Source organism: Prorops nasuta, unplaced genomic scaffold (genome assembly GCF_024137725.1).
Source record: "Prorops nasuta isolate Cenicafe-Biocafe unplaced genomic scaffold, Cenicafe_Pnas_1.2 PNAS00022, whole genome shotgun sequence".
Classification (NCBI taxonomy): Eukaryota; Metazoa; Arthropoda; class Insecta; order Hymenoptera; family Bethylidae; genus Prorops; species Prorops nasuta.
In genome coordinates, this window is record NW_027116819.1 from 2539354 (window position 1) to 2556710 (window position 17357).

The 17357-nt window shown below is 34.2% G+C and overlaps 1 protein-coding gene across 1 annotated transcript; it reads right to left on the reverse strand.

Annotated features, from left to right (window-relative positions):
* Positions 1-534: 534 nt before the first annotated feature.
* On the reverse strand, positions 535-7928 carry LOC136781297 (homeobox-like protein HDP1). Its single transcript, XM_066740149.1, has 3 exons — positions 7504-7928; positions 7174-7438; positions 535-612 (listed from the first exon to the last, which is right to left on the reverse strand). Exons 1-3 carry the CDS (start codon positions 7926-7928, stop codon positions 535-537), a joined length of 768 nt encoding a protein of 255 aa, XP_066596246.1.
* Between the last annotated feature and the right edge of the window lie 9429 nt (positions 7929-17357).

Genomic DNA, 17357 nt, shown 5'->3' on the forward strand with positions numbered 1-17357 from the left:
TGAAATTTTTGCTACTGAAAGAGCTCAATTTCAAAAGTAAGAGATCTCGACAAATAAACTTGTTTAGCCATCCATTCAGAGTTCGAAGATGAATTGTTACACCTGATACCATATTACGCCATGGGTCAACCAAAATGGTCTATGCTGAAGTAACTTATATATGCGTTAGTTAATGGATTAGGAGTAACGTGTTACTCCAAACATACGGAGACAAAACAGCCAAAGCAGCTTTCCAACAAAAGCAAGATCCATTGGACGCAGCAAATTATTATTTCGCCAAGGAGAAGAAAAATCTTATTTGTGTTATTTCTACAAATCAGAAAGAGATACAATGGCAGCAATCATCCTTAACAATTTTGTTGAGCATCGTTCGAGAATAGCAACTTTAAAGAATGCCTTCGCTTTGCATGGGAACCAAAGGTTTGAGCAGGCAGCAGTACTTTGCTTATTAGCTAGGGCATTGAGAGATGCCATTGAGATTTGTTTTAATAAGTAGAATGACGTACAACTCGCAATGATGCAGGCGAGGCTTATTTATAAGGACGATACAGCGTCACCTAACTTAAAGAGTTTGTTGTACGAGTAATTGTGAGGATGTGAAAGCACAGGATTCTAAAATTAATAAAGGAATAATTTTTATTAGAGATAATACTGTAACTGTCATTAAATTAAAATTTTATTTATTTAATGTTATTAAAACTTTTACAAAACATTTATTTTGCGCTCTTGCACATATATTACAATAAAGTTTTGTGTAGCCTGCATTTTTTAATCCATACCAATGATAAGTAGACAGCCTCTAACCCAGGATACTTGCGTAGGCAACAGAGTCAAACCATCTCTCAGCTGTCTTCAATCAAAGTATTCGTAATTTAAAACTCATTCTGCTAACTCTTGACAGGTTTGGCATTGAAAATACATTGGCAAGTCGTCGCTGAGAGGTAGCTTAAAAGATGAGAGCAATGCTTTTATGGTATATCCATCGCATTCCTTAAATCTAATGATTTGTCATTCCATCCATGATGCGTTTAAAAAATACCTAATCTGTTAGCAAACAAATTTTTCTTTGCAGGTACCCTTGAAATTGACTTTGAACACCATCCAAATTTAAACAAAGTCTCTGTAAAAGATTATATTTTCACAAAGCATCGCGTTTTAATGCGTTTTATACATAATAACCAATTTATACTTATCTGAAATAAATTTGAACATAACCATCGAGTTGACCTGTCAAATTTGTGTTTACATGACATAAACCTTTTACTACTTAGGGCCACTTTCACCAACGCGTAGTTAACTTAACCCCAAGTTAAGTAGTAGTACCAACCTATGCAAACTAAAAAAATGGATTGGCAGCCATTAAAATTAACCTCATAATAAAACTTCAAGTATGATAATCCTTTCGGTGACAGCGCCATATAGTACATTTTGCTAACTCCGTCACGTATCACACACATCCTACAAAGTAAAAATAAGTTAGCCGGTATAAATTAATATTGGCTAATGATTTCAGTAATAATTTTAATTTATGTTAAATATTAAGTATATAAAAATTGTTACTTCAATACTTTCTTCTTAATTGGAGAAAGAACATTACTTCAGGTATTTTAATTTATTCATTATAATAAATTATACAAATTAAATAATTTACGCTAAAAATTTTGTATATATTGCAACGATTTTTGAACATTTAAGTTTTTTGTAGGGACAATCTCTTCACAGTTATAGATGTTTACAGACTTCTATAAATTGGCCTTAAAAGAGTAAATTATCTTCTGAATAATATATGTGAAATACTGTGAAAAACAATACATATGTATCAAGAGACACGGTAGTGTCTCGACGGCAAGTACAGAAAAAAGTAGATAATGACATGTATATACGGCCGTCGAGGCACTACTCTCTTATACAGCAAGTTTGGCTGTCCTAATTTTCAAACCGATTTTTCTTTGTGAATAATCCACTATCATGATTTAAGCAAAGCTTTTCTTAAAATGGTTTGGAACGAGCTTTCATTTGAGCCCATAAACATTAAAATCGGTTCACGCAATCCAGAGATCTCATACTCTGTTAGCTATATATATGCCGAAGTTGAAATTCTTCTCCTTCCTTTCTGTATGTCTCGGGCTGATCTGTATGTCTCGGGCTGAAGTTGACCGCTTCTGTATGTCTCGGGCTGAAGTTGGCTGCTATATTCACCTGCTATATTCAATACCGGCATAACCCTAAATTTCGATCGATTTCGATAGAACTGTCAAAATCAAAATTACTCTGTTGGGATAAAAATAGTATGATATAATTCAAAGTGTAGATAATTAAACAAACTAAAGGAATAAATACATGAAGGAGTCTGATGGAGAATCAGATAAGTAACACAACATTGTAAAATATATTAAAATTTAATATTTTGTGGTACTTTGTGGGATTTTATTTCAGGTTATAAATAAAATATTTTCCTTGTATGCACCTCTGATTTGAAGTCATACCAGTGCCAAATGCTCTAACAATTCTTGGAAATACCCTGTTATTGAAGAATGTAGATTAACGAAAATTGTAAATGAAACAAAAGGATGAGGTTGTTACGTTCACTCATAACCAACACACATGGTAGTGTTTCAACAACAATTAACATAAACGTTTTTAAGAAAAGTAAGTACATTGTGAAAAAAATTAGTTTAATTAAAGCAAAGTTATATACAAGGTATCCTTTCATAGTTTGCAATTTGATGCCAGACCAGTGCCAAATGCTATAACAATTCTTGGAAAAATGCAAGCACCAAAAAGTACTACAATAGTTAAAGAGGAATCAGTTACAGTTCCAGTGAATATTACTACTTTTTATAATAAAATAGATAATGAAGATAGTGCTGCCATGTGTTGCTGGAAAACAGAGCTTTGGTTTAATGCAACTACGGAGTACTGGTTGAGCAATGGAAACAGTAGTTTGAAATGTGATTAACTGTTGATGACTCAATGATATGTCAATTTACTAGCGAAAGAAAAAGATAAGCCAATTGTTCATTATCACATGGTAAAGTATGTGTAACTCATTCAACCGCTTAAAATGTATGTAATTAAAAATTAATTGTTTATTTATTTATTTTTTAATTCAGCTCAAGCATGTATTAAAATATAACAATTAATTTGTTGAGTCTCTCTTTCCAGATGTACTTCAAAGGTTATTGAAATACCCTGTTATTCAAAAATGCAGGTTATTGCAGATAAAACAGATAAGGATAATCTTGTTACATTCACTCATAATTAAGACACACGGTAGTGTCTCAATAGCTATAAACATAAACATTTTCATGTAAAGTAAGTACATTGTAAAAAGAATTTGTTTAATTAAAACAAAGTTATATATAGGCATTATTTCATAGTTTGCAGTTTGATGCCAACCAGTGCCAAATGCTATAACAATTCTTGGAAATACCCTGTCATTGGAGAATACAGATTAACAAAGGTTGTAAATGAAACAGAGAAGGATGAGGTTTAAACATATGCTAAACATCCAGGAATGGAAATCAATAACAAAATTCATGTTTAAATTTTTCTTTTCTTTAAACTCATATGGATTTCAACTGTCCGATAGGTTATATCATATATAGAAACAATTTTCCATGAGACAATAAATCTTTCTTATTACTACGATTAAAGAAAAGCAGATAAATATTTTCTAATCGTTATTTAATATTCAATTATAATATAAAAAAGTATTAAAACCATATATTTACCTACGCTTCCCCAATCAGAATAGAAAGAAATTATTATTATTACCAAAAAAATTATTCAAATTTAATTTTTTATAAGAATAACATTGATTTTTATAATATAATATGTAATATATCTTTTGGTACTTAGTGAGATTTTATTTCAGATTGATTTACAATAACATGTTTATTGTGTCATTGTGCAGGGTTAAGCTGTAATATTTAATACAAGAAGTCAGAAATGATTCCAGTTTACCATAGAAAGAGCCATAATGCAAAGTTAATGTTGAGAGTTAAACCTAAGGAAAAGGTGGAGAAATTAAAAAATTAATTTGGAAGCCAATTTTTAATAGCGAAAGGCATGCAGGTGATTTTGGGCATAAACCCTTTGAAATATATAAGTCAATTAAATCATAATTTTAATGATAACGTCATCTAGAAATGAAACAATGAAAAGAAGTCATCATATTAATATTTTCCATGCAATAGAATTTACAGTGAATAACTTTGCGAAACTGAAAGCAGTATATCCACAAAAGAGTGGCTTCCATTGTATAAATTGGTGTATTTCCTAGTTTATATTAATGAAAGGAAAATATAAATGGTACTAGTGTGCTGGAGAAAGTGCCATAATTCAAAGTTGATATTGACGGTAACAGCTAAGAAAATGATGGATAAATATGAGCTAATTTATAAGAAAATCCTTAAGAGTGAAGTGCTTGCAGGTGATTTTAGGCATACAACTTTGGAATTAGAAATCACATAGTTGATGAAAATTATAATAAATTTATGTAGATGTGTAAATATGAAAAGAATTCATGATTGCAATATTTTACATGTGATCAGGCATATGGTGAATAAAATTAGGAAACTGAAAGCTGTATATTTAATAAAGAGAGGCATCCATTGTATAAATTGGTGTATTTCCTAGTTTATACTAATGAAGGGAAAATATAAATGGCACTAGTGTGCTGGAGAAAGTGCCATAATTCAAAGTTGATGTTGAGGTTAACAGCTAAAAAAGTGATGGATAAATATGAGTTAATTTATAAGAAAATCCTTGAGAGTGAAGTGCCTGCAGGTGATTTTGGGCATACAACTTTGGAATTAGAAATAACATAGTTGATGAAAATTATAATAAAATCATGTAAATGTGTAAATATGAAAGGAATTCATAATTTCAATATTTCACATGTAATAGAACATACAGTGTGTAACTTCAAGAAACTGAAAGCAGTATACCTAAAAAACATAGACTTCCATTGCATTAACTGGTATATATTTTACAGTTTATATTAATGAAAAGAATATATAAATGTCACTAGTTTACCAGGGAAAGAGCCATAATGCAAAGATGATAGTGAGAGTAACACCTAAGAAAAAAGTGGATTTAAAGGTAAATTTAGAAACAAATTTTTGAAAGCGAAAGGCTTTAATGTGATATTGGGTATATGATGTTGAAAATATAACTCAAACAGTCATTGAATCCTATGTTAAATGCCTCTAAAAGTGTAATTATGATAAGAACTCATCATTGTAATAATTTGTATTATATTTAATAGATTAATAAATTAATATCTCGAATTGAAGCTTTACATTATGGAACGATGAGAACATTGGAAAATGTTTTATTAGATTGAATTAGTTAAAAGAATTTTTAGTTTTAATTCCTATATTCTTACAAAACGTTATAAGATCCCACAAAAAACAAGCTTTGCTTGTAAAAAAAGGACGGCAAGTACATAAGTCGTATCTAGTATGATTAATATATAGTAATATAAAATATTTTAATTAAAAAAAAGTAGTGAAATCCAAATGTTAGGCAAGTATAAATTTTTTCCATGGCGAAAATTGAAATTTAGAAAAAAGTAAATAGTAATACAAAAATTACTTGCCGGGCCCGTAATATTCATGTGTAAGTTGCTATCTTGCAATATAAGCATTGCTTCTCGTAAGTTAAAAATGTGGCTATTTAATACGATTGCATACAACGGGCCTGGCAAGTAATTTTTGTATTACTATTTACTTTTTTCTAAATTTCAATTTTCGCCATGGAAAAAATTTATACTTGCCTAACATTTGGATTTCACTACTTTTTTTTAATTAAAATATTTTATATTACTATATATTAATCATACTAGATACGACTTATGTACTTGCCGTCCTTTTTTTACAAGCAAAGCTTGTTTTTTGTGGGATCTTATAACGTTTTGTAAGAATATAGGAATTAAAACTAAAAATTATTTTAACTAATTCAATCTAATAAAACATTTTCCAATGTTCTCATCGTTCCATAATATACTTGTTACTAGGTGGACAAGTTTATCCTCATTAAATATTTAAAATGAGTAACCAAAAATCCAGAAGATCTGAGAACTATAGTATTGACGAAAAACTTTTATTTTTAAGAATATTGAAAAAATATTCCAGTATAATAGAAAGCAAAGAAACTGATAAATATGGTTTACGAGAAAAAGATAAAGCTTGGAAGATGATAGAAAAAGAATGTAAGAATATAAGAGGTTTTGAGCATAGAACACTAAAATGTCTAAGGAATTTATGGAATAATTTAAAGAAGATTAGTAGACATGCTAGGCCGGTTCTGGCCCCCCCCACTCCTGTCCACTCGGCTGAGCCTGGTTGCGAGGTAGTGGGGGGAGCCAAGAAGTGCTAAGCGGTGGTGGTGGGGGAAATCGGAGGCTCCACGTGAGCTCGCAGCAAGTATGGGCGAGAGGGTTGCGGGGGTGCGGGAGGATACTTGCAGCATTTTGACATCACACCCCCACTCCTCTGACGTCAGGTCTCAGTTAGTAAAAGCAATTTCCTAGATGGTAAAACAGATTCTCCCTGCGTTTTTTTTTGCTCGCGTAACCTTGAATCTTTGCAGCATGCTACTACCCCGTTGAACCCCCTTTACCCTAAATGTAGCTGAGTATGTTACTTTTTTCCATAGCTCAGCAATTTTTGAACTAATATATAATAGCATGCACAAACACAATTTTATAAATCAACAAAACAAAAATAAACCTTATTATATATGTTTTTATTGTAATAACAGTTAATTATAAAATGGTATTATTGAAATATACATTGATTAAAATGTTGATAATATAAATGTACAATGTTACATTTTTTTAAGTTATATATTTTCAGAAGATAATAGTTCAACAATTACATCTCGTTTTTCTTGACCCAATCTTCTCCTTTCAGTGCTTGAAGCCACGGTAATAAAGCTGCTGGTTCACACATATAACATGCTTTTTTTAAAAAGACTACTCTATTTTAAAATGATATTTTTAATTCGAAACTTCGTAACTATGAGATAGTAATTCCTGCTATAAGACCTTTTTAAAGCGTTCTTGACAGATGTCAGTGTTAACTGAAAAGTACATACAATCATCATATGCATTCAATATTACTACGTAAAGGCTAGAATGCTATAAATATACACCTATTCGTTTACTTCATCTTCAGTTATCATGACATTCTCGCTGTCGATTATTCCAGTAACTTTATTATTTTCAAAAATCGAGAAATTGTCCTCAATATCATCACTATTATCACTGTCAATTATTTCAATTACAGTATCAGCATCATCAGAATCATCTACATTGAATACTTCGTTTACTTCATCTTCAATTATCATGTCATTCTCGCTGTCGATTATTCCAGTAACTTTATTATTTTCATAAATCGAAAAATTGTCCTCAATATCATCACTATTATCACTGTTAATTATTTGAATTACAGTATTAGCATCATCAAAATCATCTGCGGTCAATACTTCAGTTACTTTATCTTCAACCATTGTCTCGTTCCACCGTTGATCATTTCAATAACATCAATACATTCCTCGCTACAATCATCACTATTATCACTATTATCACTGTCAATTATTTCAATTACAGTATTAGCATCATTAGAATCATCTACATTGAATACTTCGTTTACTTCATCTTCAATTATCATGTCATTCTCTCTGTTGATTATTCCAGTAACTTTATTATTTGCAAAAATCGAAAAATTGTGCTCAATATCATCACTATTATCACTGTCAATTATTTGAATTACAGTATTAACATCATCAGAATCATCTGCGGTCAATACTTCAGTTACTTCATCTTCAATCATTGTCTCGTTCTCACCGTCGATTATTTCAATAACATCAATATATTCCTCGCTACAATCATCACTTATAATTTCCTCACAACGTTGCATATTTGTATTAATTTGAAATAGTAATTCAAATAATAAGTTCATATCCCTTTCAATTTCATTTAATATATTGTCACTACAATTGTATATAACTTTAATATTAACCATTGAAATAGTTTTTCTTCAAAATGTCTCCTTTAGTTTAAACTGTTAAAACAGAGGATGAAACAAAAATCTAATGAACTGTTTAGAGCTACTCAAGTATTTAAAACATTTCCACCACCAACTACCTTAATAAAAGACACCCTTTCAACAGAAACGTTGGAGGTGTGTGTACTTATCATTCATATTTTATTTCGTTTGATGGAATTACACCCTACTTTAGATAAGCAAACACATATCATCATCTTGCTAAGCGATGAAACCAAAATCATCCTGAGAATCAACGTAATAGAGTTTCAAGGCAGAAACGTTTAAGGTATAACACATACACATGCTTTTAATAAAAGAAGAAGAATAATTTTATTAATAAGCCTATGTCGTTTAATTCTTAAATATGATATATATTAGAAAGATTTGTATGAACGATGTATGTTTCGGATGTGCAAATACTTTTGATGCTTCAGATATACAATCATACGCATGCTTTTAATAGAAGAATGATTTTATTAATAAGCCTAGGTCGTTTAATTCTTAAATATAATACATATTAGAAAGATTTGTATGAACGATGTATGTTTTGGATGTACAAATACTTTTGATGCATCAAATTTCAGCGAGAGAGAAGCGTGCTTCAGATATACAAATATCTTTGTCGTATTAAATATCAGCACGTGATGAAAATTAAGTACCTCTTAGACGCTCCACGCTGGACCTTACCGTATAACGATATGTCATACGTGTGGGGGGTGAAATTGAGATCTTCAGCGAGATCATATTTTTTTACGAAATTTTAATATATATTTTATCCAGATGATAGATCTTTACAAATATGTTGATCGCTAACACATTGAAGATCATCAAAATGTGCTTGAATGATTCATGCATATTCTTTTAATAGAATCATAATTTGATTAATCAGCAGTATATCATCTTACTAATCAGTGTTAATGACATGTTAAAAATCTGCACACGTTTTCAACAAAAAATTATTTACCCCTTCCATCAATGAATTTTACCCCCTCCATCAACAATTTTTTCTATATAAATGGATTCGAATAATACTGAACCAGCTTCAATCTGTTCAAACTTTAGCTAGTGCATCGACCGCACAACCAGCAAGAATCTTCCGATCAGTACTTTAGTTAGTGCATCAACCACAACCAGTAAGAAAACTCAGATCAGTTTATACCTCAGTCTCAATTGCTAAAGAAAGGTAGGAATATATTATTCAAATATTGTTTTAATTTTTCAATAATAATAATAATAATAGTTTTCTCTAATATAGGGTCTACATAAAATGGCATTTTTAACTGGAGTTAATGCATTCGCTTTCATCCCTGAGAAGACATTTGTTAAATTAAACAGTCTCGAGGAAAATAAAGAATATGAAATAATTGAAATGATGAAAATAAAGACTAAATATGGAATGAGGATAATAGCGAAACTATCAACGGAGGATTGGTTTTATCTCCCTGCCCGGATGGTTGCCTTACTCGAATCGCAGGATCAGTTTACGGAGCTGATAAATGCAGCATCACAAAATATTTTAATCATGAAATACTTAGGCGGGAATTATAATAATTTAGAATTTAAGATTAAACAATAAGTGTTTTGCATAATAAATGAGTGAATAAAATGCTTTATATATATTTATTAAAAAGTACTTTATTTTTTTTTCTAACCTTACATATCTAACTTACATTTCTAACAATATTCGTAAGCGGATTATAGTCTATAATTTTATCATGTATAATTAAACAATAGGCTGTAGTATTACTCGGAATATTTTTCCAACACTCGATTTCAATCTTAACATCGACCGTGCCGGTTTTCACTGACTCGTTCTGATGTGAACAATCAATTACAAAGAGCGGACCGTATTGCAAGAAGTTTAGGTAATCGAGCATTGGTTTCGACAGTTTTTCACCAGCATAATATGAGTGGAAAAATTTTACATACATATCATAGAGTACGGAGTAGCGAGATTTCGTGAAATCAGTATCGAGACGATCGTACGGATAAAATTCAGAATTTAAATAGACTTTAACATCACGTACATCGCAATCGCTAAATTTAAGTACATTCGAATATTGATCGTTCTTCTTATTCTTTCTAAACGCCAGTATCACGTATCGAGGCTTCTCCAATTGTGTAGCTGCTTTAACAGCCCATGTATGTCGCTGTGTTTGTGGTAAAAGGGGATATTCGTAGAGCTCCCAGGAACGAAAAGCCATGGTGAGATTTTTATTCTGCTCGATAATGCGTAGAAATTGTAGTTTGGTAAATTCATTTAAAGTTACGTGAGGCATTCTCCATTGCACTCGATGCAGTTCAATCCCAGAATCGGTAAACTGATTCGAAGAAAATATTGAATTTATATCATTACGCGCTCGTATCAGAACGAGCTCATGGCGTGCATTGATAACGACACGTTTGTAATCTTCGCAGAATCCCAACAGCATATGCAGGGGTATGCAAAAGCTGAATGTGTCAGCAACATTTTCACGCTCTTGAGTGGCAACGAACCAGCCAGAATGACGTAGACTCATACTCTCTTCACTGCTTAAAGATACGAGATTCTTCATACTGGTGGTGATACCAACGTTTTTGCACCGATCAATCTCAATACTGTTCAATTCATAACGAATTTCATCAAACAGAAATGCCATGGAATTAGCGTCGAGCATAACTTTATCCGTCAAAGGTGTAGTAGCAGCACGAGTACCTTCAATCAGCTTCCCCTCTATGTAGAGGTAACTACCACTGGGCAAAAGAATCAAATCTTGCTGTTGTATTGGGATACGAATTTCATCGCTATTTCCCAATGATGCATTCGCATACGGATTGTAAGCATGTATTTCCAATTTAGTGATGCGGTTGTCGTACGCAGGCTGTGCGGTAACGTTCAATGGATCCATTATTTCTTTTCTTCACAGTCAGACCCAATGAGTGTAAAAAATTTATATTTTTTCTTGTCAAAACTTTTTTGTCACCGATCACGTTTTTCCCTATTTCACTCTGAACTGATGTATTCAGCTCTGATGCAGCTAATTGACTGATTGGTTCATCGAGTAATGTTGGTTTATAATCGTCGGTATTCTTATAAATCAACATCTTCTAATGTGTAATCGTATGGTGATTTCCTCCTTTCCAAAATTTACAGGACGATTGTCTTGATCGAGAATACGTAATGTGAGACGATCGATTACCCTTGCAATGACTGGCAAGTAAATGACGTTCTTCGGTGTTTCCGAGATTTTATAGCCTGGTGGAACGCTTGGGAAAAATTCGTGGATGACATGTCGTGGTCTACCGTTCGTATATGCACCAGCGGTAATGTTACATTCGATACGTAGAATATTTACTTTTAAAATGTTCACAGGCTCGTCTGATTCAGCCCAAGTGTTTGGTAGGATTACGCGGTCTGACGAAAATCCTAGCAGAGAACCAATATTATTAATTTTTGTAAAATCAATAGAATATTTACACATTATTTCACTTTTCAGTGTGTTATTGTTGGCGCGCAGAATAATAACATTATCATCATAAGGTAACTCCATCCGCATACGCAAGTATTCATTTATCGCACTCAACTCATAACAGCCTGTAGGTATGGTTATTAGTTTATTTTTACCAAAGTAAAAATTATTATTCGTCTCATCTACATTGGCGATCGAGTAGAAACTTTGAAAATCTACGAGCCCCAGTTCATAGTGACCGTCGTCTAGATTAATCGGAGGGAAAAAATTTGATTCCAACACATGACCGTGTCCTGATAGCGTAAATGTTAAAGACATTTTGTCTGTTCTCTTAGAAATTTAACACACAACTGACCACAAATGCTCGTATCATACGACTGATATTGGTCATGATTGTAATAAATTGTACTAAGCGGACCGAAGTACCGAACAAGTTCAGTCGGTGGTTTCAGATTACCGAAAGAATCGAAATACTTTACAAGATTATTGCATTTAACGTAGGCAACCCAGTGAGTGCCTGGACCATTAGAATCGTCAAGGTTAACGATTGCACATTCATTAGACCATAGACCGTTTCGTGGTAGACTTGTACGCATAAAGACTCCACGGAAATTTGGCATATCATGACATACGTGAGATAATTGAATATTACTTGTAGCACCAGATCTTGGTAGACCGTGTACAGTTACTTTTTTGTTCGCTTCTTTGACATTGATTTTTTTGCTACGCCTCCTCCGCTTCGTTTGTACGGTGCGAGATACAGCCCCCGTCCGTCTCTTGCAGTTGCTTCTATCATACGATTGTGACGCTGCATTTCTTCCAACTGTTTTTTCGCAGCTTTGGCATCGTTTACAGCTTTCGCTATACCTGATGCTCCACCTGCTAGTGCTCCCACCGCACCTAGCAGTGGGAGCAGAGGCAACAAGCCGCCCCGTTTTTTAGGCACTCGAATTTTACGTTTTTTTACAGCACTATTTCCAGTTTTTCTCACTGCTGCTTTCCTCACCATATCTGTTTGTAATCCTAAACCAAGTTTACGCTTTGCGTTCATAGACGCCCAGACAGCTGTTGCTGCAGCACGCTCACCCAAGGTTGCGTCACCAGCTGTGATACGTCTACGTGCACGTTTTGCGAGCACTTTATCAGCTTGATGACGCTGCGATAGGTCTTTGTATTGCGAATATGCGATATCGTGTTCCAGACAGGCTTCGTCCAGCTGGTTCACACCTCGATCACCGCGTGCTAATCGTTCTTGAAGTCGAGTTCCTGGTCCACAGTAATTGTATCCCGGTAAATGAAGCTCAATCGGTAGTTTGTTTATTGTTTTATTGAGAAATGATCCACATCCAACGCACGACATGTATAACAATCTTTTATCAACGGTGGTAGTCCATCCGCATGAGTAGTATTAGGTAGATTGAAATGTTGTAAACAATAGCGATATTTTTGAACCTCAGGATCTGCACGAATATGCTTGGGTAATTTATTCCAATATCTGTCAATACTGTGTGAAAAGTATTTTAAAAGTACAATTTTCGGTACGTATTCCAATTGATCACTGCTTAACTCCTCCAAACTTGTAACATCCAACACAAATGCAGGCATAATGAAAACTGATTCAATTCTCTGATTTCATGCCTATAAATAGCTCTAGCAATTAAGATTTAACCTCACAGTCGTTCGAGAATGCATTTCGTAAAGCAACCATTAAGTATCAATATCTCTAATACCGATTATCACATTGCCACCGTTAGTGATATGAAACGTCATGGAACTTTGCTACCGTCAACTATACGCTGTATAGTTTGCGGACCCTCAAATTGTGGGAAAACAAACGTATTGCTAAGTCTTATTGAGAGTCCTCACGGTGTAAGATTTGACAACCTGTACGTTTACTCGAAATCGTTACAGCAACCGAAGTACCGTTACTTGGAACAGCTATTGACAGATATGGAGGAAATTGGTTATCATCAATTTTCAAATAATAGTGAGGTTATAAGTGTGACAGATGCATTACCAAATTCAATCTTTATATTTGATGATGTGGCAAGCGATAAGCAGGACAATATAAGAGACTACTTTTCAATGGGTCGGCACTCGAGCATCGATTGCTTCTATCTTTGTCAGACCTATGCCAAGATCCCAAAACATCTGATTCGTGACAATGCAAATATGATAATCATTTTTAAGCAGGATGGGACTAACTTGAAGCATGTTTACAAAGATCATGTAAACACTGATATGACATTTGAAAAATTTTGCGAATTGTGTTCAAAGTGTTGGCAGGAAGATTATGGATTTTTAGTAATTGATAAGGACAGTGGTATGCAAAATGGTCGATATCGGAAGGGTTTCGATGAATATGCAACCATCGAATAGCATAAAGCATCATATCAGTGCTGAAAAGTGTTAGTCTAACGTAGAGCATTGAACAGTGTAAATACATTATTAAGCAAATCAGTTATAGAGATAAACGGGTTAATTGAATCGCTAAACAGGTTGGTCGAACCGCTAAACCGGTCGATTAAACCGCTGAACTGGTCGATTGAACAGCTGAACCGGTTGGTCGAACCGCTGAACCGGTCATTTGAACCGCTGAACCGGTCGGTCGAACCGCTGAACCGGTCAGACGAACCGCTGAACCGGTCGGTCGAACCGCTGAACCGGTCAGGTGAACCGCTGAACCGGTCATTTGAACCGCTGAACCGGTCGATCGAACAGCTGAACAGGTCGGTTGAACCGCTGAACCGGTCGGTCGAACCGCTGAACCGGTCAGACGAACCGCTGAACCGGTCGGTCGAACCGCTGAACCGGTCAGGTGAACCGCTGAACCGGTCATTTGAACCGCTGAACCGGTCGATCGAACAGCTGAACAGGTCGGTTGAACCGCTGAACCGGTCGGTCGAACCGCTGAACCGGTCAGGTGAACCGCTGAACCGGTCATTTGAACCGGTCATTTGAACCGGTCATTTGAACCGCTGAACCGGTCGGTCGAACAGCTGAACAGGTCGGTTGAACCGCTGAACAGGTCGGTTGAACCGCTGAACCGGTCGGTTGAACCGCTAAACAGGTCGGTTGAACCGCTGAACCGGTCGGTTGAACTGCTAAACTAGTTGATTGAACAGCTATAAAGATCGATAGAACTAGTACATTGACTCGTTAAACAATAAAAATGGATGAAAAGTCACTACTTAAGAAGATTGCTGAAACGAGTGAGGTGATTCGTGAAAAACACCGTGCACTGAAATTGGAAAGATCAATGGTGGAAAGTAGATTGAATGAAACTTTTAAACCAATAGTTGATCCACTGAAAAAACTAGTTATGCAAACAGATAATAACAATGAAGAATCTTATGACTTAAACATTGATACAAATCATGATAAGAAGCGGAAGCGTTATCATACTTCAACCCCTAATGAGTATATTGTCAAGAAAAAAAAGAAATTACATAACAATGACGGCACTCTTACAAATAAATCATTGATGATCTATGATGATGATGATAATGATGAAAAATCTACTTTTGATAAATCAGTATTACCAATTAAATCAATGCCAGAATCTACATCATTACATTCAGAGCCTGGACAAGAGTCTGCATCATCACATTCAACATCAAGACAGGAAACCTTAGGATTGCTCAAAAAACAAATAAATCATTCCATAGATTGGAGATCATTTCCACGTATTGCACGTCATTATATGCAGTTGCTCCTTTTCGATAATAAAGATCAAATCGATCACGGTTTCGGAGTTACATTAGATGAAAGGAACCAATATGTGATGGGAAGATGTACATTTGATATTAGTCATGAAGGTGATATTTTAATTGATAAAAAGCGCTATATTGGTACGAGAGGTCTTTTTGAATTAATCTTCATGAAAGAGCCTGATAGAAAGCTCTACACCATTGATGACAAGATCATATATAAGCAAATCCTTGAACAAACTAAATCATATAAAAGAGCAAATGATAGTTACCAACAGGTTCAAGGGAATAAGGGTCCAAAGTATAAGAAAATTATTCAACCACTAATTTACAATAAAGTGCCATCACAACGAGTGATAGCTGGTAGTGGATTTATGCGTGTTACTGATGAGCCTGCAAACTATATACATTGGAACGATCCTAATGAATTAGTTGATCGATTGCGACTTTTAATTGCATCAACCACCGCAGGTCATACAAACCACCATAATGAAATACAGTCAATAATAGAAGAGTTGCGTGAAGAGGATCTTATTCTATAAAAGGGTACAGTTTATAAACATTTTCTTCAGTTGCGTACCACACGTCAATATGTCAATTAACAAATTTGGTAGTGGTTTTAACGTAAGGAAAGAATTTAATATTGGTACATTAAATGTGACTAAAAGAGCACTGGATTTGAATAATAAAAAAATAGTAAATTTGACTATTGATTCTGATAATAATACATGTGCTGTGAATATAAAGTTCTTGCAACACAGTTTAGCTAAATTGGAGGAGAAAATTGAAGAAAGAATAAATAAAAAAATACAGGAGATTGAGTCAAAACTTTTGCAAACAAACAGCAAGATTAATGATGGATCCAAAAAGTGAATGTTTAGGATGCATCATACATTTTATACTCATGATAATCGATTGCTTTCGAAAGAAAAAGAATCATGAGTGAAAAAAAGAAACAGAAATTATATGTGCCTGGGGGAAAGGTTGTAAAAAGAGAATCAGGGAAAATCGTGAGTGAAGAAAAGAAACAACTGGTGCAAGAGTTACATGTCCCTGCGAGAAGAAATTTTCCACGACGAAAAGTCATAATACGTGGTTTCGATGATCTCTGGCAGGCTGACCTTGTTGATATGCGTTATTACGTTGATACTGGTCATCACTATATTCTGACAGTGATTGATACCTTATCGAAGTATGGTTGGGCAGTAGCGCTTAAGACAAAAAGTGGTAAGGAAGTGACCACAGCTATGGGAAAAATTTTAAAGAGTGGAAGATGTCCCAAAAATTTGCAAACTGATAATGGTAAAGAATTTTACAACAACGAGTTTCAACTGCTCATGAAAAAACGTGGAATAAATCATTACTCCACGTACAGCACGTTAAAAGCGTCAATAGTCGAGCGTTGGAATCGAACGTTAAAAACCGAAATGTGGAAACGTTTTACACTGGACGGTAGTTACAAATGGCGAAATATACTGCAACAGCTGGTAGATGATTATAACGCGCGAAGACATCGTACTATAGGAATGCGGCCCGTTGACGTGAAACCTGAGCATGCTGAGCATCTGCTTGCTACTGTATATAGCAACATTAAGATCGTTGGACGTACCAAGTTCAAGGCTGGTGATTTCGTGCGAATCAGTAAATACAAAAATGCGTTTGCTAAAGGTTACACACCGAACTGGACTACTGAAATATTTCAAATTACAAAAGTGCAAAGGACAAATCCTGCCACGTATCTACTTAGAGATTCTCGTGGTACAGACATACATGGTGGATTTTATGAATATGAACTTTTAAAAACAGGTAATCCTGATGTATACTTGGTAGAGAAGATATTGCGTAAGAAAGGGAATAAGGTATTTGTAAAATGGTTAGGAATGGATAAAACGCATAATTCGTGGATAAATAAGAATAATGTTTTGTAATAATAATAATAATAATAATAATAATTTATGTAATATATTATAATACAATAAATACAGCTATTAAAATCTACTCTTTTAACCTATAATGTCCCCAAGGTAGAGTCGCTACAGAACCGGGTGTTATGTGACGTTTATCGTCATACGGACTGAGAGCAATTTTTCGCTGAGTAGTGGAAAACACCTTGTGCAATTTCGAACGAATTAAATTTTGGT

What these genes read in the sequence shown, in the direction of transcription:
- LOC136781297 (XM_066740149.1), bottom strand. Translation starts at nt 7,928, where the DNA reads ATGCAACGTTGTGAGGAAATTATAAGTGATGATTGTAGCGAGGAATAT. An exon ending in AGACAATGGTTGAAGATAAA is followed by an intron (nt 7,439 to 7,503) that starts GTAACTGAAGTA and finishes AATAATTAACAG; the next exon opens with TGATAATAGTGATGATATTG. An exon ending in TCATGATAACTGAAGATGAA is followed by an intron (nt 613 to 7,173) that starts GTAAACGAATAG and finishes TATTAATTTTAG; the next exon opens with AATCCTGTGCTTTCACATCC.